Source organism: Leptonotus elevatus, chromosome 1, assembly GCF_054856555.1.
Source record: "Leptonotus elevatus isolate MCC_2025b chromosome 1, RoL_Lele_1.0, whole genome shotgun sequence".
Lineage (NCBI taxonomy): Eukaryota > Metazoa > Chordata > Actinopteri > Syngnathiformes > Syngnathidae > Leptonotus > Leptonotus elevatus.
In genome coordinates, this window is record NC_141239.1 from 4,627,218 (window position 1) to 4,650,305 (window position 23,088).

General features: G+C 41.6%; 2 protein-coding genes across 9 annotated transcripts in view; both read left to right on the forward strand.

Annotated features, from left to right (window-relative positions):
- Positions 1 to 5,625, forward strand: part of myo10 (myosin X) — a 79,386-nt gene extending 73,761 nt beyond the window's left edge. For all 5 annotated transcript variants that reach the window (XM_086074241.1, XM_086074257.1, XM_086074234.1 and 2 more), the window contains 3 exons: positions 414 to 863; positions 957 to 1,148; positions 3,261 to 5,625. In XM_086074241.1, the coding sequence (XP_085930367.1) occupies positions 414 to 863; positions 957 to 1,148; positions 3,261 to 3,371 (753 nt within the window). In that variant the 3' untranslated portion in view covers positions 3,372 to 5,625. The remainder of the gene's footprint in view (positions 1 to 413; positions 864 to 956; positions 1,149 to 3,260) is intronic.
- A 1,274-nt stretch (positions 5,626 to 6,899) lies between these two features.
- ift57 (intraflagellar transport 57 homolog (Chlamydomonas)) overlaps positions 6,900 to 23,088 on the forward strand; it is a 57,355-nt gene continuing 41,166 nt past the window's right edge. For all 4 annotated transcript variants that reach the window (XR_015094497.1, XR_015094498.1, XM_086072520.1 and 1 more), the window contains exons 1-8: positions 6,900 to 7,396; positions 8,817 to 8,991; positions 9,088 to 9,206; positions 13,020 to 13,107; positions 13,189 to 13,257; positions 13,337 to 13,465; positions 13,820 to 13,891; positions 19,110 to 19,241. Coding sequence is in view for 2 of the 4 variants with exons in the window: in XM_086072520.1 (XP_085928646.1) it covers positions 7,239 to 7,396; positions 8,817 to 8,991; positions 9,088 to 9,206; positions 13,020 to 13,107; positions 13,189 to 13,257; positions 13,337 to 13,465; positions 13,820 to 13,891; positions 19,110 to 19,241 (942 nt within the window). In the remaining 2 variants the exon portion in view is untranslated. The remainder of the gene's footprint in view (positions 7,397 to 8,816; positions 8,992 to 9,087; positions 9,207 to 13,019; positions 13,108 to 13,188; positions 13,258 to 13,336; positions 13,466 to 13,819; positions 13,892 to 19,109; positions 19,242 to 23,088) is intronic.

A 23,088-nucleotide genomic window follows, 5' to 3' on the forward strand; every position in this document is an offset into this window, starting at 1 on the left:
ATGAGTCCAGAAGGAGGGCACATTTGGAGACCACTTCTGATTCAGTAAGGGTCCGAAATGACTTTAGAAATTTCTAAATAAAATCTCTTGCAAGAAAGCCTCTTCACTTGATCTCAACTTTGAGTTTTATTTCAACACGCAAGAAAACAGAGAACGTTTTCTATCACTAGCTAGCTCCCTATCAGGTAAACGAGCACAATGGGAGCTAGCTAGGGAGCTAGCTAGCTAGCACCTGGGGCTAAGGCAGGGCAGGGCTTTTACTTTCTGGACCTGGATTTGCCACCTCTGTCCATTGAAGACAATCTCTCCCTTAAGTTAAAATTTAAAAAAATAAAAAATTGAAAGAAGCATCTGGTTTAGCAAACAAGTGCGTCCTGCGATGGTAAGCGCTAATGGGCTATTTGTGCGTTTAGGCTCACGAGGCGGTGATCCGCAGTCAGTATCCGGCTCCCGAGGAGACACTGCAGTTCCTGTCGGCGTTGCGGCTTCAGTACCTCCTGGGAGACCAAAGCCCCCAGGCCCAGGTGCCGGAAACCCGGCAGGTGTTCCCCATGGCTCGCCTGCGGGCCCGCTTGCACAACTCTGCGCGGACCTTCGCGCCGGGGACGTCGGAGCGCAAGCGCTCCAGCTTCCTGGAGGGAACGCTGCGGCGCAGCCTGCGCGGCGGCTCGCTGGGCCGCCGCCGTTCCGACGCTGACGGCGGGCTGGAGGCCTGGATGAGGGAGGAGGCGGACGCCGTCCGCGCCGGCGTGCTGGACAAGTGGAGCAAGCTGCGCGGCGTCTCGCACGAGCAGGCCATGCGCAAGTACATGGCGCTGGTCCGCGACTGGCCCGGCTACGGCTCCACGCTCTTCAACGTGGAGGTGAGGAATCCCCGCCCGCCCGTCCTTACCTGACCTCAACGCCGCGTCGTCCGCATTTAAAACGCTTCGGCCCTCTTTCGTCCATTTTGCCAGTGCGGCGACGGCGCCTTCCCGTCGGAGCTTTGGCTGGGCGTGAGCCGCGAAGCCGTCTCGGTGTACAAGCGAGGGGAGGCGTGGCCACTGGAGGTTTTCCCCTACGAGCGCATCCTGTCCTTCGGGGCGCCGCTCGCCAACACCTACAAGATCGCCGTGGACGGACGGGAACTCGTCTTTGAGACGCAAATGGTAAACGACAAATACCGCACGTCACGTCACACCCCAAACCAAACATCAAGCAACTAAACCGACAAACAAACAAACATGGCAATCTCTGACATGAGTCCGATTCGATGTGTATCTCGATACACAGGTTGCCATTCGATTGGAAAAAAAGAATGGTTCGATGCAATTTTCGATTTGATACGATTCATTTCAATATTCAAAACAATATTATAGTTGGCATTTGTTGCTTGTAGACAATCATAAAACACCACAAATTATATTCAATTATGTTGAAAAAAAACACACACAAAACCCGTCTTCTATATTTTCATATACTGAATCAATTATTTAAATAGACCGCAAAAAAGGGCTGGGCAATATGACTGAAAAATGTATCACAGTTTAAGTATTTATCAGTCGTTATTGACAGTTACAATTGTTTTGTTTTCTAGATCATTTCTTGATCATTTCATTTGAAATGTAAATATTTAACCTTTAAAAAGATACCAACACAATTGAACAAAATATGCGCACAGTGCAAAGTATTTCAGAAACATAAATTTGAGACATAAAATAAACCTAGCCACCTGATTGAAAAATAAATTGATCAAACACATTTTTACCAATATCCCAAAATTGTTGCCAAAAGAGACCATCCCTTTTTATTAACAATTTTTGTTTTTCTTTTGCCGTCACATTCATTTTTTATTTTGGTTAATGTACAACATTATTATTATTATTATTATTTGCATTATGTTTACAACATCCGGGGAATGAAGCGTCTATGAGCGCTATTGAATAGCGGCGCTACTGAAATGTAAACAAAACAAACAAAAAGTAGAGCACGGCGCAGAGCTCTTGCTCACGTTATAAAAGAGGAAAACCATAAAGCCTCACACACGCAACCGATTCATAGCCACGCGATATCCGGTCCAAAGCAATGTATCTAAGGATTCCCGGCGGATTTTGTATCGATTGAGGAGTCTGCTTATGGAGTCCTTATGACTCTCCTTGACGAACGATATCCGGTAGAATCGTTTTTTAGTCCCACCCATAGTGTTGACAAAGTACCTTGAAAAAGTAACTAGGTTACTTTACTGATTACTTGATTTCAAAGTGTTTTAATTACTTTACTGATTACTTGGTTATTAGTGTCTCAGTCACTTTACTTATTGCTTGACTTTAAAAGTAACTTTACTAATTACTTTATTTCAAAAGTAATTAAGTTATTTTTTTGATTGCTTGATTATTAAAGTATCTTAATTACTTGAGTATAAAAGTAATTTAAGTTACTTTATAGATTGCTTGATTTTTAAATGTAACTCGTTTGTTTTACTGATTACATGATTATTAGTGTCATAGTTACTTTATTACTTGATTTTAAAAGTAATTTAAGTTTCTTTATAGATTTCTTGATTTTCAAAGGTAACTCGTTTTTTGACTGATTACTTGATTTTTAAAATCTTAGTTACTTAACTTATTACTTTTTTAATGTTGATTTCAAATGTAACTTAGGTACTTAACTGATTACTTGATTATTAGTGTCTCAGTCACTTAAAAGTAATTTAATTACTTTACTGATTACTTGTTTTTAACAGTAACTTAGTTACTTTACTTATTACTTCATTTTTAAAGTAACTGCATTCAATTACAAATAACTCAGCAGATGCCAACTACCCCAACTCCGCTTTACATGAAATAAAATAAAGTAATACTTAAGGATGTTTTTTTTTAATTAAAAACAAAATAAATGCAGCCTTTTTGACTTAACATATAATAGTTGTTTATATATTTAAAAAAGAGTCTTTCTGGATTTCACTGAAGATAAAATGATTAATAATAATAATTGTATAATAATTGATTATCCTCTTGATTAATTCGTCGATGACACATTTTTGTGTCAAACCATTTTTGTGGTCAACAGAGTTGGACATTTTTTCCTCCAGCCCAATAATACCACAATAATAATAACATGAGCAAATTAGTTAGCGTTGCTAAGTAACTTGCAGCACCGCAATCAACCGAGCAAGGAGCCCCAACGCGAGCAACATTCCGCTAACGAGCATAAAGTTGCAGGCTCCCTGGTGGAGGTAACAAAGGTGACTGACTCCTCCACTTCCTCTTGCTGTTATCCAGGTGATGGCCATCGCCAAGCTAATGAAGGCGTACGTCAGCATGATGGTCAAGAAGCGCTACAGCAACTGTCAGTCGCTCGGCAGCCATTGCGGCGCCTGGTTAGCCCCCTAAAACCGGTCCGGGTGCAGTCCGGTCCCAGACCACATTCCCAGCGGCACCGTTGTTCCACAAGATTGTTGGCGCTTAGCTTGCCAGGCTGCTCCAAATGCAACTTTTAGCTCCACCCACCAAAAAGAGGGACAAGACGAGATTTGGAAATGAACCTCCGCATCAATAGGGGGCAGCACATACTTTTGCCAACTTCAAGGAAATATTTTATTTTCCGCCATTTTGGAATTTTACGATTAGCACTAACGCAGTTTTCTTTGGGCGAAGCGACTTTGAAAAGAATGTAAAGAAAAAAAATGTAAATAAGCTGAAGCATTTCAAGTTTGTCGTCGATTGTTCTGATTGCCTGACCGACCGAGCAAGGGAAGGCCTTGCAAGTGCCTGAAGAAAAAACAACAACAAAACACTACGGTTCACATGTGGTCCGTTTCAACTCTGAGTTACATTCCATTCAAACTGGGTTGCTATGGAGACGTCGTCAAAGCACTTGTTGCTCCATGGCAACATGCTAATGCTAGCAGTGTTAGCTAGTAGGTGTTGTCGCTTTATAGCAGAATTTCGCAAACTTTTTTGAACCAGGGGAGAATTCTTCTTTTTTTCCCTTTTTTTTTTTTTTTTTTTTACAAAGAAGCCCTCAAAATCCAAATGGCCACCAAACATGACTCGTATGTGTACAGGGGGTCCACCGAACGCAAAGAGGGGGGGAAAGCCACAATTAAACGCTCATTATAATTACCATTCAAAAAGAAAAATCTGCGACTACGCAGGCAATCAGGGAGAGAAAAAAATTATAATTCAAGTGGGAGATGGCCCATCCTAAAAAAAAAAGTTAATCCGTAAGTGCCTGTCAGCGAATGTGCGGCTTTCCACTATACCTTCCTAAATAATTTTGTAGCAGTTTGAAAAGTGCCTATTTTGTGTTTAAAAAATAAAGAATTGGTCAAATGCAGAAAAAAATGCTGTCACAACAGCCGAGTAAATTGTAAAAGTCGGAATGAACAAAGATGTCGTGGGTCAAGTCGGAATTTTATACGAATCGTCTTTTGTTTTCCCAAGATAAAATAATTATTAAGTTAGCCTAAAAGCATACGTGGCTTTGTCATTTTTGCACTGCAAGAAAAATGTAACAAATTCCAAAAATGAGTCCAGTTGCTTGGATTGAAGCTTTGCAGTTGGAAAAGGAGCCGAATTGCGGCAAATCACAAGCAAAACAAGACCAAACGCTATTTTTTTTTGGGGGGGGGGGGCATTTTCACTAATATCGTGACAATCTGAATCTAAATCATGCACCGCAGACATAATAATAAATCATAAAAGTTATGAATTTCTTCTCTTTTTTTTTACCATATTGGTATAATGTGGGCCAAATGCTTAAAAACATGTTTTTTGTTCACTCACGCATGCACAAATAATATCCATTTAGCCTACAAGTATGTTCAACCACACTAACAAATATGTTTAAATGTATTTGCGAGTACGTTGGAACATATTTAATACATTGGAACGTACTCGCCAGTTGAAAATGTTGACTCCACATTGACAAGTGCCACACTTCCGTAGAAATGTACTGTAAAAAAAACAAAAACATTTGTTTATTTGCATTTTCAGCATGTAATTTTTTTGTGTTCCACTAGAGGAAGGCATTTTACGGTACTCAACACATTGATGCGACTTGCTGGATTAGTAGCTTCTTTCAAGTTTTAAAGCTTCAACTTTTCCTCCCAAAAAATGCCGGATTGGCCTCATGTGCTTGTAGTCACATGTTCAAATTGGCTAAAATGAATATTTGGGTGGATTTTGCTGAAATTACTTCAAAGGTTCAATGAAGGATTCCACCTAACAAAACGTTTTATTTTTATTTTGTGGGCCCCAAGTTTGAGAAGCACGTCTTAAAGTGGACAAGACAGCCCATGCAAAACGCTTGTTGTTGAAATCTGCTCTTTTTATTTTTATTTTTTGACTTGAAGAACACGTTGGCGTGTCAAACGTGCAAGCGCAAGTTGAGCTTTTCCCAAATATTGAGCCATGTGAAAAGATTCCGCCAACACGTCAACGGGCGGCGGCTCCATCCAAAGACACACACACGCGCACACGCACACACACAGAGTGCCTTCTTTGCTGTACATGTTTTTTGATGTCTTTGTGCAATGTTTATCAAAATCTCTATTCTCTGATGATGGTTGTACATTTTCTTGCTGTTTTCTTTGTTATGCTCTTTCAGGACCATTTTGACAATAAACATTCTTCTTCTGAAAAATTGTTTTTTTTCAGTTCATTTTTGCACAAGCCCCGATTGATAACCTATTGATTTAACTTCCTCAGTGTGTGTTTGTTTCGTTTTCAAAGCAAGTCACTCAGAATCAGTTATTTTAGTTCATGAAAACTAACAAAAAAACTCAAACTAAAATTAAAAAAATAATTTCTTTAATGAAATAAAATAAAATGAAAATGCTTTTTAAAAAAACGAACTGAAACTACATTTTATGTTTACAAACTAAAACTATAATTATAGTGAAAATGTCATTTGTTTTAGTCTTTAGTAATTAATTTAATACATGAGCCTTTGGGGGTGATTTTAAAGCATATTTATTTCAAAATTAACCAAAATAAAGACGTTTGAAAGTGTGTACACTGTTTTCAATTGACCATGGTGTTTATTAAATATTGCGTACAAGTGATACACATTTAAAAAATAATCATAATACGGTCATTTAAAAAAATGAAAACTAATACTGAAACTAACTAAAACTAAACTAAATCCAAGCCTTTTTTTTTAACTGAAACTATTAAAAACTCAAACTGAAAACTACATTTAAAGAACCAAACTCAAAACGAATTAAAAACTAACTCAAAGGAAAATTCCAAAACTATAATAAGGCTGCTCAGAATCAAAAAATGACACAAGGCGTAGATTTTGCTAACGTTTCTTTCTTTCTCTGGAGTTAAGGAAAAGTCCACGAATGGGATCCGGGCCGCTTTTTTTACTCCCTCTATACTTGAAAGTGTATCTTCAGCAAAGGTCTGATGGACGTGACACCTTTCGCTCTCAGGACGTCTACTGACTGACTGACTGACTGACTGACTGACTCACCTATTCCATCGAGTTCACCTGAATTTTGCAAAGTGCATCAAATTATGCATTGAAAATGATAGACATCAGATTAAATATTATTTATCGACATTACAATAGAATACAGGACACTACTGCATAGTTTCAATCCACAAGCAATTAAATGCATTAAACTTCCTTAAATGCACTTACGCATGATCACCTTTAAATGGACTTTATATTGGCGTTAGGGCTCATTTTATTATTTGTTGTGTATAAGTATGTCATTGTTGATAATTTACGTTTTTATGATGTAGTGCCGAAGGTAGGGAAGCTGCTGAAATAAGTTTCATTGTGTACACAATAAACAAGTTTTATTCTATTAAATTGTTTTTGTTTTTTTCATTTATGGTGCAGCCTGCACAGTAGATTTGTTCCGCACTCCATAGCAGTAGGTGGCGGTAATGTGCCAGAACGCTATTTGCCAACCTCAAATTCAAGACGACGCGAAGAAGAAGCGGGACCAGAAGAAACCGTAACTGTTCTCCAGTTTTTATTTTGTAGATTTAATGGTTTCTCTGGAACAAGTCAACAAATTCCCGTCGATTCTTTTCACGCGGTTACTGACCGCTTACGTGTTCATGTCGTGTGGCGAAATATCAAACCTGGCTAATATTAGCCAATCGTCTAGTTAGTTAGCTTCCCGTTGCTTGACAACGGCCGGCAAAACAAACCCGGTTAGCTTAGCCGCATGCTAACGGCTCTCATCTCCTCTAACAAAACCAAGAGAAACCACGAAAAGAGACGGACAGGCTACCGAGATGGCGGAGGACGGTCGTCGCGGGTGGGATGAGGACGAACGCGGTCCGGGAGCTCCTCATCACGGCTTCGTGCTCATGGAGTCGCTGGTGGACAAGCTGAAAATTTTAAACTGCGACCAGGAGCTGCTGGAAAAACACAACATGAAGCCTCTCTCCAGGCACGTCACACACCAACAACATTTTACATTAGTGGCTAAACCTCAAATGAACTAATACAGTGGTACTCAAGCGGTGATTTGGGGAGTGGATATTTTTGCCGTGACCGGCAATTCTCCTGCGTTATTTTGCCGTGAACGGCTCAGATTGGAGCGAGTCATGCACTGTGCCTGGTTCCTGCCTCGCTTCCCTCACATAGTGTCGTTTCACAAGTTTATTTTGTGTTGCCACCTAAAATAGGCTTCAACCGGCCCTCAGAGGCTGTTGTCATGAAAAGTTCAAACAAAAACAAAAAAGACGTCGATACTTGGACGTATTTTCCCAACCTTTTTCACTTGTTTGCAGCATTACCCCACAAGTGCATGGTCGCAGGTTTGAATCCTGCTTTATACTTATTTTTATTTTTTTCCTACCACATTTTTTTGACAGCTATCTATAATGCTCTGAGGGTTTCTTTTCGGCTGGTAACGCCCATAACAGCCACTCTTGGGTGGCAAAAGAAACCGAAACAACACAAGGGTGTGACGTGAAGGCAAATATCACGCCCAGTGCGGCGATCGACCAATCACAGCTGTTATCACGGCAAAAGAATGCAAGCAGGAGCATTTCGGATCGAAAGGAAAAACATTTGTCTCTCCAAGTGACACTGTAATGAGCAATATTGAAATAAAGAAGCGAATAAGGCCGAAATATGAATCAAAAACACAATGGAACTTGTACTCTTAAAATTGCCATTCTACAAGAATAAAAGATCATTTAACAAGAATAAAGTTTTCCATGGTGAGCAGAGAGTATCTCCACTTTTTCAAATAAGCCATTAACTTATTCACTGCCATCGACGGCTATAAACGTCAAAAATTCATTTGAACTATATCTATTAGTTTAACCATTTCCCCCCCACTTTTGTTAACAAGAGTATGAAAACCTAGAATTTTTTTTATTGTTATTTATGGCAGTAAATGAGTTAAACACAGGAACATGAAATTAATAGATAATGTCATCTGTGAGAAAACAAACTAGTTATAGTCTTTATTGTCATACTTGTACAATTGTGTACAATGAGATTTAAGTGTCTCCTTTTAGTGCAGCATATTCTGTATGTAAAATAGAGAGATAAAAAACAAAACTATTTTGAAGTGTTGAGTTTAAAATGAAACCAACTTTCTCAAATTGTTTGATTTAATCCAGTAACAAATAGCTTTCAATTTGGCATGGTATGAAACCCCTGAGCAAAAATGATCACAATGTAATTGATTTTAAAACAAAATGTAAAATATTTGGCCCAGAAGAAACGTGTACCGTGTTAAGCTTCAATAAATCAATCAACATAAACGTTCGCATTCTTCTTCCACGACGCAGGGGGAAAAAAAGTAGCTAAGCTAACCTTGCGTACGTATGTGATGCATGGTGTTGTTGTTGCAGACATTATTTTGTGTCCAGCCCTTACCTGGCGGCCAATCCGGGCGAGCAGTTTTACGTGTTCACCATCATGGCCGCCTGGCTCATCAACTGCGCGGGCAGAAGCTTCGGCAGACCTCAGGAGGACGACGAGCCCACCGCCATTGTCGCCAACATCTTGGCCGAGCTCAGGGCGCTCGTAAACTTTCTGCTTTTTGTGTCGTCCTCATTTTGGAAGCCAGCACAAAGAGACGACGGCGCCTTCGTCTTCATTGTCTGTTTTGTGTGCGTTTAGGGTGCGAAGGTGGACTTCCCACCGTCCAAGCTGAAGTCGGGTTCAGGCGAGCACGTGTGCTTCGTGTTGAACACGCTGGCTGAACACGCACTCAAGAGGCGAGGATTCTCCTTTCAAAGGTGCTCACTTGTCACTTACGCATTCATTCAGCGAACGTTGTCCATCTGCTGTGTGCACCGTGGCCACCTGGGGGCAGCGTAGTTAACAAGAGTATGAAAACCTAAAGAGAAAAAAACATTGGTTTTTTTTTGGTTTTATTATTTTTTTTCTTTTCAAACACATTACAGGTTACATCGATCACGTCATATCATTTGCAACATTGACATCCGAAAGAAGGGCTGACGAGTAGAAGCCATGGCTTATTAGTAACTCGTCCCAATCGATTGATTATGATAGTCATTGATTCACATCGTTATCAATCCCAGACTTAAGTCTGCACACTCCTGGCTCAGTTCATCTTAAGTTGCAGCTCGTACTAATCATTTGGAATTAATAAATCGGTTCCCGGACGCCACCAATCGGCCCACTCAACCAGGCAAGCAGCCAAGGCGAACGCATGCTCGTTCACCAGTAGCGTCTTCGCTGACCTTGGATCAGCTTCCACACATGTTGTGGCTTTCAGAAGAGTAGACGGGCTTGCATTCTGCCCATTGCGTCAACAACGATGTTCACTCCATTCTGCTCAGTTAAGCCACCACTGTTGCTAGCATCCGATGATGCTTAGATCTACTCCTGAGTGCTCACCTAGGCCAGCCCACCCGGCGGAGTAGCCCCCACTAGCCGCATCCCGGAACCATGTTCATCAACCCCATTGTAACTTTTTACAGCAGATTGATTGCAGCCACAATACAACCTTATCACGACAGCCTTGCATGTTACATCAAATGTCCAAACAGAAATAGAGCCAGACAATGTTTACATTCTTACAGGAACAGCAATACATGTTAGCAATGCAGGTGTATAAACAAGAGTTCACCTTGGCAGTGTCAGCAAGTAATTATGCTATATTTACATTTTTCAAATTATGACAGCTACAGTTTTGGGTTCATTAGTAATATGTTACAATAATTTCATTTGAGTAAGACATAATCCACAATTTAATGATGTGAGTTTCTGATAGCAGTTATTGTCTCTCAAACTCCGCCAATTCTTCCACTCTTTTCATGATCCGTATTTTCTTCTGAGAAGATGAGTCTTCTTTTCTTTGGATGAAGATCCAACAGTCTTTTGTCCATATGTTCTCGATAAATGCATTCTTTCTCAGTTGTCGCGCCCTTCTGGCAATGTCAGCATTTCGTTTAGTGAGATTTTCGTTGACGTAGACATGTTTACCTTTAAGCTTGTAGCTATCTCTCAACAAACCTGATCAGAACTGACGGTGGTCGTGTCCCCCCAGTTGGAAGCCAAAAGCACATCTGAATATGCGCTGGATCCACAATGAATCCCAAATCTCTGAGTTGAGTTGTCTCTTGCTGTTCGACAGTCTTGTTGGCTGAAGCTTGGTCAGAATCAACTGCACTTGTGCTGGCTGCAGCTCTCGCCCGAGCGGCGCGGTTTAATCTGGATACCTGTAAAACGATCACATCGATTCAAAGATTCTGTTCCAAATGATCCACTTTTTGTTCCAAGGTGACAATGCGTCAATTTTTTTCTTGTGTCTCTTTCTTCAACTGCTGAATTTCCAGCAGTAGTGGCTCAATGCTCTTTTTCATTTCAAGTATTTCGGTGACCATTTCTTTGAGTTTTGCAAGAGAAGATTTTATCCCCTCAATTTCGTCAGCTCTTTTTCCGCCGGGCATATTGCAACAATGTAGTTAAAAATCCCATTGTCAACAAAATAGTTAGAAGTCCTGTGTCCTTCCTCGACAGATGCGTCCTTGTACATTTTACATTTAGAACAGATATCAAATTTGTGATTAATGGTGAGTGAACTCGTGAAGTCATGCGATTAATTACGATTAAAAATTGTAACTGTAAAAATTGTTGTGACGCCCCTAATTTTTAATAATCTTTTCTTTAAAAAAATTACAATTAAATTGTAAACATATATTTAAAAATCATTTTTTATAATATTTTCTTTAAATATTTTTTTTCTTTTTTAATAATCTTTTCTTTTTTTCTTTTTTAATAATATTTTCTTTACAATTTTTTTTTAATCTTTAAAAAAACAAACATTGAAATTATTTTTTAAAATGTTTAATCTTGTTAAAAAAAAATATTTTTTTTATCAAAGTATGACAAAGTATGGCGATATAGTATAGTATAGTATAAACTGCATCCCTTCAGAGTAATGGTATATATCACGGTATAGAATTAAGTGTTTAAAAAAAATAAAAAAATATTTTGCTTACTAATTTACATAGTCCTTTATAGAAGCTAAATGGATTTTAAAAAACAAAAACAATGAAAGAGTAAATGTACTTTGGATAACAACATTTATTGTGCAAATTTCAAATCAAAATTATGCATGTGCAGTATGGATTGTGGTGTTGCAGGCTAGCGAGATTTGTCGGGGGGCGTGGTGAAGTAAATCGTGTGCATGCCACAAAACTATTAGGGCTGCAGCTATCAACATTTTTGGTATTCAGATATCCTACTGAAAATTCTAGAGAATAATCGGGTACTTGGATAAAAATAATATTAATTATAGAATAAAAATAATATTCTTGATTAGTTAAAGAACAATGATAAATACAGAAGACAAAAAACACATTTGCTAGTGGGACTATTTTCCTCTCAATCCCTCCCCATAGATTTTGGTCTATGCGACGATAATTGACGTCAGAACCACAGTAACGATTTGGGGGAACTTTAGCACTGCTAACTAGCGCGGTTAGATTGCTGCTTGGTGCTGCTAGCTGGCAGCCTCCGTTTATATATATGTGGATATATATATGTGGATATATATATATATATGTGTGTGTATATATATGTGTGTGTGTGTGTATATATATATGTGTGTGTGTGTATGTATATATGTATGTATATATATGTATACATATCTATATGTATATATGTATACATATATATGTATACAAATATATGTGTATATATATATATGTATGTATATATAAATGTTTATATATATGTATATATATATATATATGTATACATATATATATATATGTATATATATGTATGTATATATATATATGTATACATATATATATATGTATATATATGTATATATATACATACATATATATACATATATATATATACATATATAGACATATATATATATATATATATATATATATATATATATATATATATATATATATATATATATATATATATATATAGGCATATATATGTATATGTATATATAACGGTATGTTGTGCACGCTGACGTATTTACGCTAGTCAGGACAGCCCTAATGTGATGACGTCGCCAACATGCGCTACCGCGGTAAGATGGAGTCAAAATCTCTACCTTCGGCAAAATTTATTCCTTATATTGAATATACCGTTAAAATTTTCCCAGGCCTAAATCAAAGTTATGTGGAAAAAAAGCAAAGTTTTTCACTTGGATTCAAAAGTATTTACACTCTGCTTACTTCACTTCTGTTCTTATTCAATTTGTCTGCAGCATAACAATTAAATGCAGCTTCCCCATGTTTTCTTCAAATTCTGTGTTCCACTAGTTGGCCCAAGTCTGTAGATCTCAGAGCCCTGCTGGTTTTGTATTCAATCAGCATTTTTTTAATATATTCAGGACCCAAACCAGTCAGTGATTAATAGACCAGTAGCAGAATTTTCAAATCGATTCTACAGCTTAAATTATTACTTTTAATCAAATCGAATTAATTGACAGATTAATCCATGATTAAAATAATCAAATACATTTTATGGGTTTGTATGTCAGTGTTACATGTTGTTTGAGTTGATATGCGCAAGTTCACATGACTGTCGCCTGTCGTTCATTTCAGACCAAACTACCCAACGGAAACCAACGAAGAAGAATCCGTGACGGACGACTACGCAGAACTCTCGCTCAACGATACGGACCATGTCGCCGTACGTCGTCTCCTCTTCATCCTCGTCTTCCTCCACGAGCTTCTTCCTGATTCCTCATGTTGGACGTTTGCATGTGTCCAGCAGGAGGACGATGAAGATGAGGAGAACCTGGTGGACTTGGAGACGCTGACCCTGCAGAGCACGCTGAAAGTGAGCCATCAGCACCAGTCATTCGTGCGGCGTCTCCCGTCAGGAGGTTTGAACCGGGCGACTCGCGTCCCTCCCTCAGGAAGCGGCGGCGGTGGCGGCGTCCAAACCTGATGACATCCTGCTCTCCACGGTGGACGTGGCTGAGTGGAACTTAGAGGTGGAAAGAGTCCTGCCCCTCCTCAAAGTCACCATCAGGGCCGACAACAAGGTACAGCACACACCTTGGGAGAAGTGAAGCCACTGGCGGCCATCTTACGTTGCCAGTGCCACTCATTAAGGCCTCCTAACTTCAAAAAATTGCAATCAAGATTTGTATTGAAATGAGGAATTGGAATCCTTCAAATCGGCCTTCAAACTGCTCTGCACGCTCAAGACATACGTACTGTAACTATTTATCACACTCTCAAAATTCACAATAAAAGAAAAATAACAATTTCACAATAAAGTTCCCCAATTTGACAAATGTTCCTCGTTTATTGTTTGAATTATTATTATATGTCTTTGTACACAAATCAGTAGTGCATATTTATCTGATGATCAGTGTCTGCTGTGATTTGTGCAGGACTGGCGGGTCCACGTGGACCAGATGCACCAGCACCAGAACGGCATCAAGACTTCTCTCCATGAGGCCAAGGTGCGTTGACTGACCAGCATCAGTGACCGACAGACAGTTTGGAAATCCACCACAAACATTTGACGGGACGCCAAATTGATGACAATAGCTCCCACTGCGTTTGGCCCGTGCCGAACCCATGATCTCTCGTCCGACCACGCCCCTTTGCCCATATTTGAAAAAGTATTGAATTTTAATATCTGGGTCTTAAATTTCATGCTGTGTGCAACTTGTCCGTGGAGAAGCAGCAGGATATATCCGGAGAAGCGCAGACCAAAAACTACAATTTCATACAAATTGCTGTACATGGAGTAAAAAATTAGTCATGGAATAAAGAGGTAAAACAAAAATAACACCAAATAAATGAGTACTTATCTCAGGCATGTGATTTTTCCGCTAATTCGCGGAATTCCGCTTTTTTTATCTCCCCCCCAAAAAAAAAATCCGATTTCGTCTCTCTACAGCATTCCGTTTTAGTGTTTCCGCAACTGAAATGAAACCGATCTTGCGATTGGCGGAAGTCTCCGTGTTGACCAATAAGAGCGCTTGTTATAAAGGCATAGGAGTATGCCATTGTTTGTAGACCAATAAACGCGCTTGTTATAAAGGCATAGAGTATGCCATTGTTTGTTGAGCAATAAACGCGCTTGTTATAAAGGCATAGAGTATGCCATTGTTTGTTGACCAATAAACGCGCTTGTTATAAAGGTATAAGAGTATGCCGTTGTTCATTTCGCACACGTTTTTGCCGAGTGTTTAAAGAAAGATGTCCGTGATCGAACGCAAAGATGCTCCGCGAGTTAAGGAAATTGACAAACTCGTAAAAAACAAGTTTCGCTGGGACTGGTTAGAGAAGGATATATCGACAAATGTTGGAAAGAAGACTGTGACGAATTTGTTCAGTGACTTCATTCGGAAGATCGATCGTGCCGGGAAAGCGCTTTGCATTTGGTGCCGTGATACCATTGACTATGGCGGGAGAGGTTTCAAAGCTCTTGAAAGTCACGCAAAGAGCAAAAAACACGTAAAAGAACTCCAGTCAAGAACAACAAATTATTCCATCGCTGGAAGTTTTGGTGCCCAAACGAAAACTCCAAAACTTTATGGCCTCCATCCCTTATTGACATCACAATCGGGAGCGGTAATGGAGAGGCGTGATCCACCCCAACAACCTGCACCAGTTGCTGATAGAGTCGTGAATTTTGAGGTAGGTGGTAAACTTTTCAAATTAATCGGAATCAAATTTTCGAAAATATTATAACGTAATAAAAATGGCCTTAACTATTTAACATGGTTAATCCACAAACTCAAATGAATGCTGCATGTTAGCACTTTCAGTTTTCAATATGTTGACTGTCTACAGTATGCAGTTAGTACAGAGATGATCGAAATGATTGTGTTTTTACCAGAGCTTGCTGCATGAGGTATTTTATGTTTTTGTTATGCATTATGTATTAAATTAAGAATGATTGATTAAATGATTTATTGCATGGTAAATATTATTTCCAATGGTTAAAGATAATTTATTATTTTGTAGCTAATTTGCAACGTTTTTTGTTACCATAATAAATACTCTGACATGTGAATGTGCATGCAAGTTTAGACTAAATCCTTTTTTATTTACTTTGGTCGCATGACATTTAGGATTATAATTCAAATAATTATTTAAATTATTTAATTGTTTACTGATTATTGTTGAATTTCTTTTATTCTTCAGGCAATGCTGTTGGGAGTGCTGGCCGAAAATTCTCTTCCGTTCACCATGGCCCCAAAGCTCATCACACTGTCAAAGAAACTGGCAAGGGATCCAAAAGCTCTGAATGGACTGTCCATGGATAGAACCAGTGCATCATACAAAATGAAGTATGGCCTTGCTCGCACTATGCTTGATGAGACTTTAACAAACTTAAGATCCTCCCACTTTTCAATGAACATTGACGAGTCCACCAGCAACAATCTACACCATGTCCTGTGTGTACTCGTCAGCTATTTCTCCCCGTTGACAAAGTCTGTTGTGGTGGAACATTTAGCATCTTTGAGTGTTGTTAAAGTTGACAGCAAATCTCTCTTTGATGAACTCTCAGCCCTCATGACCAAGAACAATATTCCCTGGAGCAATTTGGTGTCTGTGTTGATGGACTCATGTGCAGTGATGCGGGCTTCCAAATCTGGAGTTGAGACGCGTTTGCGAGGGGGACCAGCACCACATCTCCTTGACATAGATGGGGATACCTGCCACCACATCCACAACGCCTCCAAGCATTTTTGCAAGCCATTTGAGTACAAGATTGAAGGACTCCATAATGATCTCTTCAATGATTTCAAGTGGTCAACCGATCTGAAGGAAGCTCTTCAAGAAATTTGCTTTCTTACAGGCATCACCTTCACTATGCCAGAGAGATTTGTCAGCCATCGATGGCTTTCAAACTATGATGTTTCAATGTCCACCTTACGCCTCATGGATGTCTTTACCATCTTCTACCATGCATTTCTTGGCAGAGAAGATAAAGAACTCTATCTCCCCACCATCATGGCCATCTACCACAAGAAGGATATTCCAAGAGAAGTCAAAGCCAAACTCAAAGACATACAATCAGCTTTAGGCAAAAAGCACATGACTGAGAAAGGAAGGAGGAGGAAGCAGAGGATCTATGAGAAGATATTCTTCACAAGATTGAATACGCTTCTCACCCTCAACCTGTACACAGCAGTTCTGCCCTTGCTGAAGAACTATGTGATCACCTTTGAGATGAAAACACCAATGATCCACAAGCTGAACGACAAGCAAGTGGCCTTCTTCAAGAAGTTCTTGTCCTGTTTCCTGAAGCCAGAGTCCATTCAAGGCTGTAAACTGACAGAAATTGAGCTGAACAACAAAGCCAACCAACTCAGAGAAAAGGATATTTTCTATGGTGGTGTCACCAGCAAATTGATGGATTCTTCCAACAAGTCGTCAGTTGTGTTCAAGTTCAAAGCCAAAGCCAAGGCAGCATATCTGGCATGTGGACTGTACCTTCAGAAAAAGTTGCCCATGAACAGCAAGCTTCTGAAAGCAGCCTCTGCCATTGACCCACTTGCCACAGGACACAGCTTAACTTTAAACCTACTGAAGAAGCTGTCATCGTTGGTCACCAATGTCCTTGATGAGTCAGAGCTGGGGAACTATGATCTCGAGGTGAGAGAATACCAGTTGGACAGTGAGTTGCCAACACCTTTGGACTCAGAGGGGAAGGCAATTGCACTGGATCGTTGGTGGGCTCAAGTCTTTGCTGTTGGAAGATACCCAACCTTGGCCAAGATGGTGAAGGCTCTCATGAGTTGCTTCCATGGGCCTCAAGTAGAGGGGGCTTTCAGTGTCATGGGTGATGTCCTGAACCCCAGAGCATGCAGAATGGACATAGCCACATACAGTTCTATTCAGACTGTGAAATATGCCCTAAGAGCAAGAAAGACCACCTCTGTCAGCCATTTTGGCAGGAAAGACATTCTGATGGATCCTGTGCAGTCCAAACTGTGCCTAAATCTGAGGACATCCTCCAAAAGGTACAGGGAGGAGAAGGATGCAGAAGCAGCTATGTTGTCTGCAAAACGAACAGAACTTGCTGTGAAACAGGACACTCAAATGAGCAAGGCTGCCTCAAGAAGAACCATCAAAGCTGCACAGAAGCAGGCTAGAAAGACCCATTCCAAAGCAATGAAGTCTAGGAGGAAGTAGTGTTTGTGTCATGTGAATGGATTGTGCTCAAGAATGAACACTTGTATATTCCTGTAAATATGTTGAATGTTTTAATGAGCAAAAAATAGAAAAACATTATTTATGACATAAATAATTTTTGAATGTGACTGATTTTGAGTTGACTAAAACTGCAATTTTATATGGGATAGTTCAATATACATTGGAAATTTATGCTGTTGTTTTGTCTATTTCTTTGTCATCTGAGTGCATTGAAAGTACTTAAAATCACGGAAAACCCATGAGCTAAAGGGGGGCTTCGCCCCCCTGGCCCCCCCACCAGGGCGCTGCCCTGGACCTAGCTGGGTGCCTGCGGCCCCCAGACCCCCGGCTAAATTTTCAGATAATTTCACTTTGGTCAAATCACATGCCTGTTATCTTAAGTGGGTAAAATAACACAAGTAGGTAGGTAAATGAACTCAATAAATGACTAATAAAATACAGCAGGCACCTTAAAACATTGAAACAATTGTAGCGATTATTTGGGTTGCCGTAATGGCTTACGAGAAATTTAGACTCAGAGTTGTCATTTCTTTAGCAACCTCTGTGGGCACCACGTTGACTTTGCTTGTATGTAGGCGCAAAATAAACGATCAAAATCCTCGACGAGCGTCGATCCTCAGTTGAAGAAAACTCCGTTGGAGGCGATCCGGGCGGTCGGCGCACGCGCAGCTGGGATGCTGCACTGGAGTCTCTGGCTGATGGTAATGGTGCACGCGCGGCGTGGAGGCCGCGGCAGGTCCTTGGCTGGCGCACGTCCCGGTTGGTGGTGATGTGCTTGCGCGGGTGAGAGGCCCCGGTCAGTTGGTTTGGGCGCTGCGGGGCGTCTCGGGCGCACGACTGGAGCGGAAAGGGGTCGCTGGCCGTCGTTGAACCGGGTCGGCGGGGAGCCGCGTGATTCAGAGAGCGGAAGGTAGGTGGGTCGGCTCTCGGCAGGAACAGGCACGCGCGCTTTGGGGATGTGCAGTGTGGCTGCGAGTCCTTGCGTGACGCGGGCTTTGGAGCGTGTTCGGCGACCACGTCTCTCGTGATGGTGAGGTGAAGAGGAAGAGGGGAAGTTCCTTCGCGCGGTGGATTTTAAACTGTGTCCCAGGGGGCCGGGCAGTAGTCCCGCCTTTTCCGTGCGCGTGAAGCAGACTTGGTCCATTCAGACTTTTGGAATAGCATTTCATCATTTTTGATCAGAATTGACAAGCCAGATGCTTCATTTATCATTCTGAACACATTTCAAACATTACCGCAATCATACCTGACCTTACAAACCCAACAATATTTATTTAATTGTATTTATTTTTATATTTTATTTTATTGGGGGGGGGGGGCATCATGATAGACAAAAGACAGCAAAACCAGACACTTGAGAAATTACGTTATTAGCTAATTAATTGTTTGTAGAGAAAAGTTATTGAATCCGTTAAGCTTACTAGCGAAACTTAGGTGGCTACAGAAATGACACATTTCTTTCATTTGAGATAGACATACATGATCTGGTGTTGGTGTCCTCAGGGCTACCTGGACAAGCTGGAGGAGGACATCAGCAGGACGTTGGAGAAGGTGTCCAGTCGAGAGAAGTACATGAACAAGCAGCTGGAAGGCGTCATCGGCGAACATCGCGCCGTCCAGGCCAAACTCAGCGAGGTCTGACTCCGCCCCTGCCGGCATCCTCTTTCTATCTCAGCCGCCTTGAAATTTGCCACGTTCAATACCACACCCATAGCATTAACTATTATCGGTGCCGATATTCGGCATTTTGACAAATATTGGTATCAACCATTTAAAAAAAAATTGACGGACAATAAAAGATCGTATTAAAACTATGTTAACCTCAGAGAGTTTTCGGTCCCTGGGAACGCTCTGCACCTTTTGTGATTGTTTGAAATTATAACAAAGAAAAGTCAAAAATTCATTTCAGATATTTCAAAATTTTGGAAAACTTTATTTACTGGAGATATTAATACAGAGCTATTTATTAAGTTTCCATTTAAGTTGTTAAAGATGTGCTGATGACCCTGCAAACTCCCTAAACTTTTTGTTAGAGTTTTAAAACAAATATGTGTATTTTATAATTAAAGAAGAAAAAAAATAACATTTTGCAAATCTGAAAAGGTGTTCAATAAATTCAAGTTAAGAACTGGAATTTGCACAAAAAAAATCACGCTAATATTTGTTTCCCTTTTACTGACAATGAATATCGGCTCCAAATATCGGTCATCGGCCTCCTTCGCTACTAATTATCGGTCTCGGCCTTGAAAAAATCATATCGGTCTATCACTAGTACATTTGATACAATAATATATATATTTTTTGTTTAAACCAATGACAGACAATAAAAAAATTATAGACTAGTAAAACTGTATCCCAATTAGAGCTGGGAATCTTTGACGATTCGATTTGATTCCGATTTTTGGGTCTGCGACTCGATTCAGAACGATTTTTGAATCAAAATGATTTGCCTGACAATGATTTCTGCTTCAATTTATAGATGAGCAAAGAATCGTCATGATCTACTCCAAACTGATTCGCTAATGCTAATTAGCGCGCTACTCGGCTATTCATACAAAAACGCTTCAGGAATGTATACAGAGAAGCATCTTAACATTACTCACTGGCATATGTTCTTCTTACGCTGCAAAAAAAAAAAATCTATTTTTATTGGCATAACTTGATTGTGACTTTTTCCCTTCTGCTCTTTAATGTGGCTACAACTTAACAGTGTATCAGAACGCGTGGAACCACACTGCCCCTAAGTGGCCAAATCGTGTATAAGCAGTGCTCCCAATAAAGGCACACACAAACAAGGGCAAGACAGTATAAAATAATTTAAATAAAATCAATTCTGAATTGTACTATATGAGAATCGATTAAAAAACAATTTTTTTTTGCACACCCCTAATTCCAATATAGCATTTTTCTTTAAAATTTCATGAAATTCATCAACTTTCCATGATCTTTTTAGCATTTCTTCATGAAATACATATTTGGTATAAAACACACAATAAATGGAAATAAATTAGGGCTGCCCCTCCGTGAGCCATCACTTTCCCGAAGGAGTTTCCTTTTTTCAATGATCTGAGGAGCAATGTTGTCTGGGGCTTCATGCCCCTTGCAGGGTCACCCATAGCAAACAGGTCCTAGGTGAGGGGCCAGACCAAACACGGCTCAAAGACTCCTTATGATGAACACACTAAATGGACGGACGTTTTCCTTGCCCAGACGCGGGTCACCTGGAGGTGGGCCCCATGGTCAGCCCCGAGCTTCACGCACCACGCCACGTCCCCCCCGGACCCCTAAATCCAGGAGGGACAGGGATTAAGCCCGAGGGGTCGGCAGTCGGTTACTTTTCCTGTCGTCAGCTCAACTACTGGGCTGCCCTCACTTCGGAACCAAGAGTGCTTTCAACCTTGTCTCATTGGTACAGGAGTCAGTTCCGACGCTGACCTCCTCTTTCCATCCGGGTCAGAGAGACTGTCAGCGACCCGGAAAAGGCAATAGCTCTGGATCAAGAGCTTGCGACCCTCCTCGCCAAGTCCGCTATCGGAGCAGTAGATCTCTTGGCTCATCCAGGGGGATTCTACTCCCCCTACTTCCTCATTCCAAAAAAAGACAGGCGGACTACGCCCTATCTTAGATCTGAGAGGTCTCAACCGTTTCCTCAGTGTGTTGCCTTTTCGTATGCTGACTACGTCGGCCATGTTGAGGACGATCGCCCGAGGGGAATGGTTCACGTCAATCGATCTGAAGGGCGCTTACTTCCACGTCCCTACTGCTTCTCATCACAGGAAGTATCTCCGCTTTGCCTAGAGGGGTCGCCACTGGCAGTTCAGAGTACTCCCATTCGGACTGTCACTCTCTCCCAGAGTGTTCACACGTGTAGCGTGTAAGGTGCTCCCTTACATGGACGACTGGCTGATATGAGCTCCGTCCAAAGTTCAGGCAATCCGAGACACGTTTATGCTTCTACAGCATGTGTTAAGACTTGGGCTCAAGGTTAACCTGGAGAAGTCCTCTCTTGTTCCCTCTTAGCAGACTCTCTTCATCTGGATGTCATTGGACACCACCTCCATGACTGCTCAACCGTCCCACAGAGGGTCGACGATGTGCTACGCCTCATCTCTCTCTTCCGTGCCAATGAGATGCTACCGTATGTCCTTTTTCTGCATCTGCTGGGCAAGTTAACGTCCCTGACGGCACTTGGGCCATTAGGCCTGCTGTCGCTGCGACCATTGCAGCGGTGAGGCCTGTGGTCCGCAGGGGACAGATCGCTGGAGCTGCGGGCTTGGCATCTGGCCCTCATTCATTTTCTGCCCTTCGTGGCAGGGCGCCATGTCCTAGTATGATCGGACAACACCTCCATTGTGTATCACATCAATCATCATGGCGGGACAAGGTCCGCCAGCTGCTACGGGCCTCTGGGAGGCTTCTCAGATGGGCCGCCCCCCGTCTTGCCAGCCTGAGGGCCAATGTTTCTCCCGGGCATTATCAACCAGAACCAGATTCCCTCTCCCGCCGTCGTTCGCCTCAGGGCCATTTGGAGTCGCTTCGGAAAGGTGTCCGTGGATCTTTTTGCCTCTGAGGTGTCCACTCCATGTCCCCTCTGGTTTTCCCTGAGGGAACAGAGCAGCCTGCTAGGCCACAATGCTCTGGCACACCCCTGGCCAAGGAGCCTGCTATATGCCTTCCCCCCTCTCCCCCTCATTCATCTGACCCTTCAGAGTGTCCTTCTTAAGGGTCACATGTTGTTGCTGGTGGCCCCTCTTTGGCCAGCCCAGGCTTGATTCCCTCTCCTACGCAGTCTCTGTTCCTCCAAACAGTGGATCCTGCCCAGTAGGTTGGATCTGCTGTCCCATCAGGTGGGGTCAGATTTGGCATCCCGATCCCCGCTGGCTCCATCGGTGTCGCTGGCCGCTGAGGTTCGAGACCCGTTACGGACTGAGTGCTCGTCTTCTGTTCAGCATACGATCCTTAATGCCAGGGCTCCGTCCACTCTAGGTGCAAGCTGTTTACAGAGTGGTGTGCAAGTTGCAGGAAAGATCCCGTGATGTGCCCTATTCCCACTGTTCTGAAGTTCCTCCAATCTGTATCTGATAAGGGGCGTTCCCCTTTTACGATCAAGGTCTACGTGGCGCCCATTTCGGCCTGCCATGTTGCAGTGGATGGCAAGTCTGTGGGTTGCCATAACCTAGTGACCTCCTTCCTCATGGGTGCCCTTCGCCTTCGTTCTAGGAATCCGCCTCGAGTCCTCGCCTGGGACCTTCGTCTGGTGCTCGATGCACTGTGTAGGTCCCCTTTCGAGCCGTTGACCGAAGGGGAACTTGGCTGGCTGTCTTGTAAGACGGCGTTTCTACTAGCGGGTGGGGGAGCGCCACGCCCTATCTGTTAGCCCCGAATGCCTTCGTTGGCACCCTGATTGGGCAGGGGACACATTGTGGCCAAATGCTGCTTTTGTTCCCAAAGTTTTGTCTGGCTCTTAAGCTAAGCACCTTAT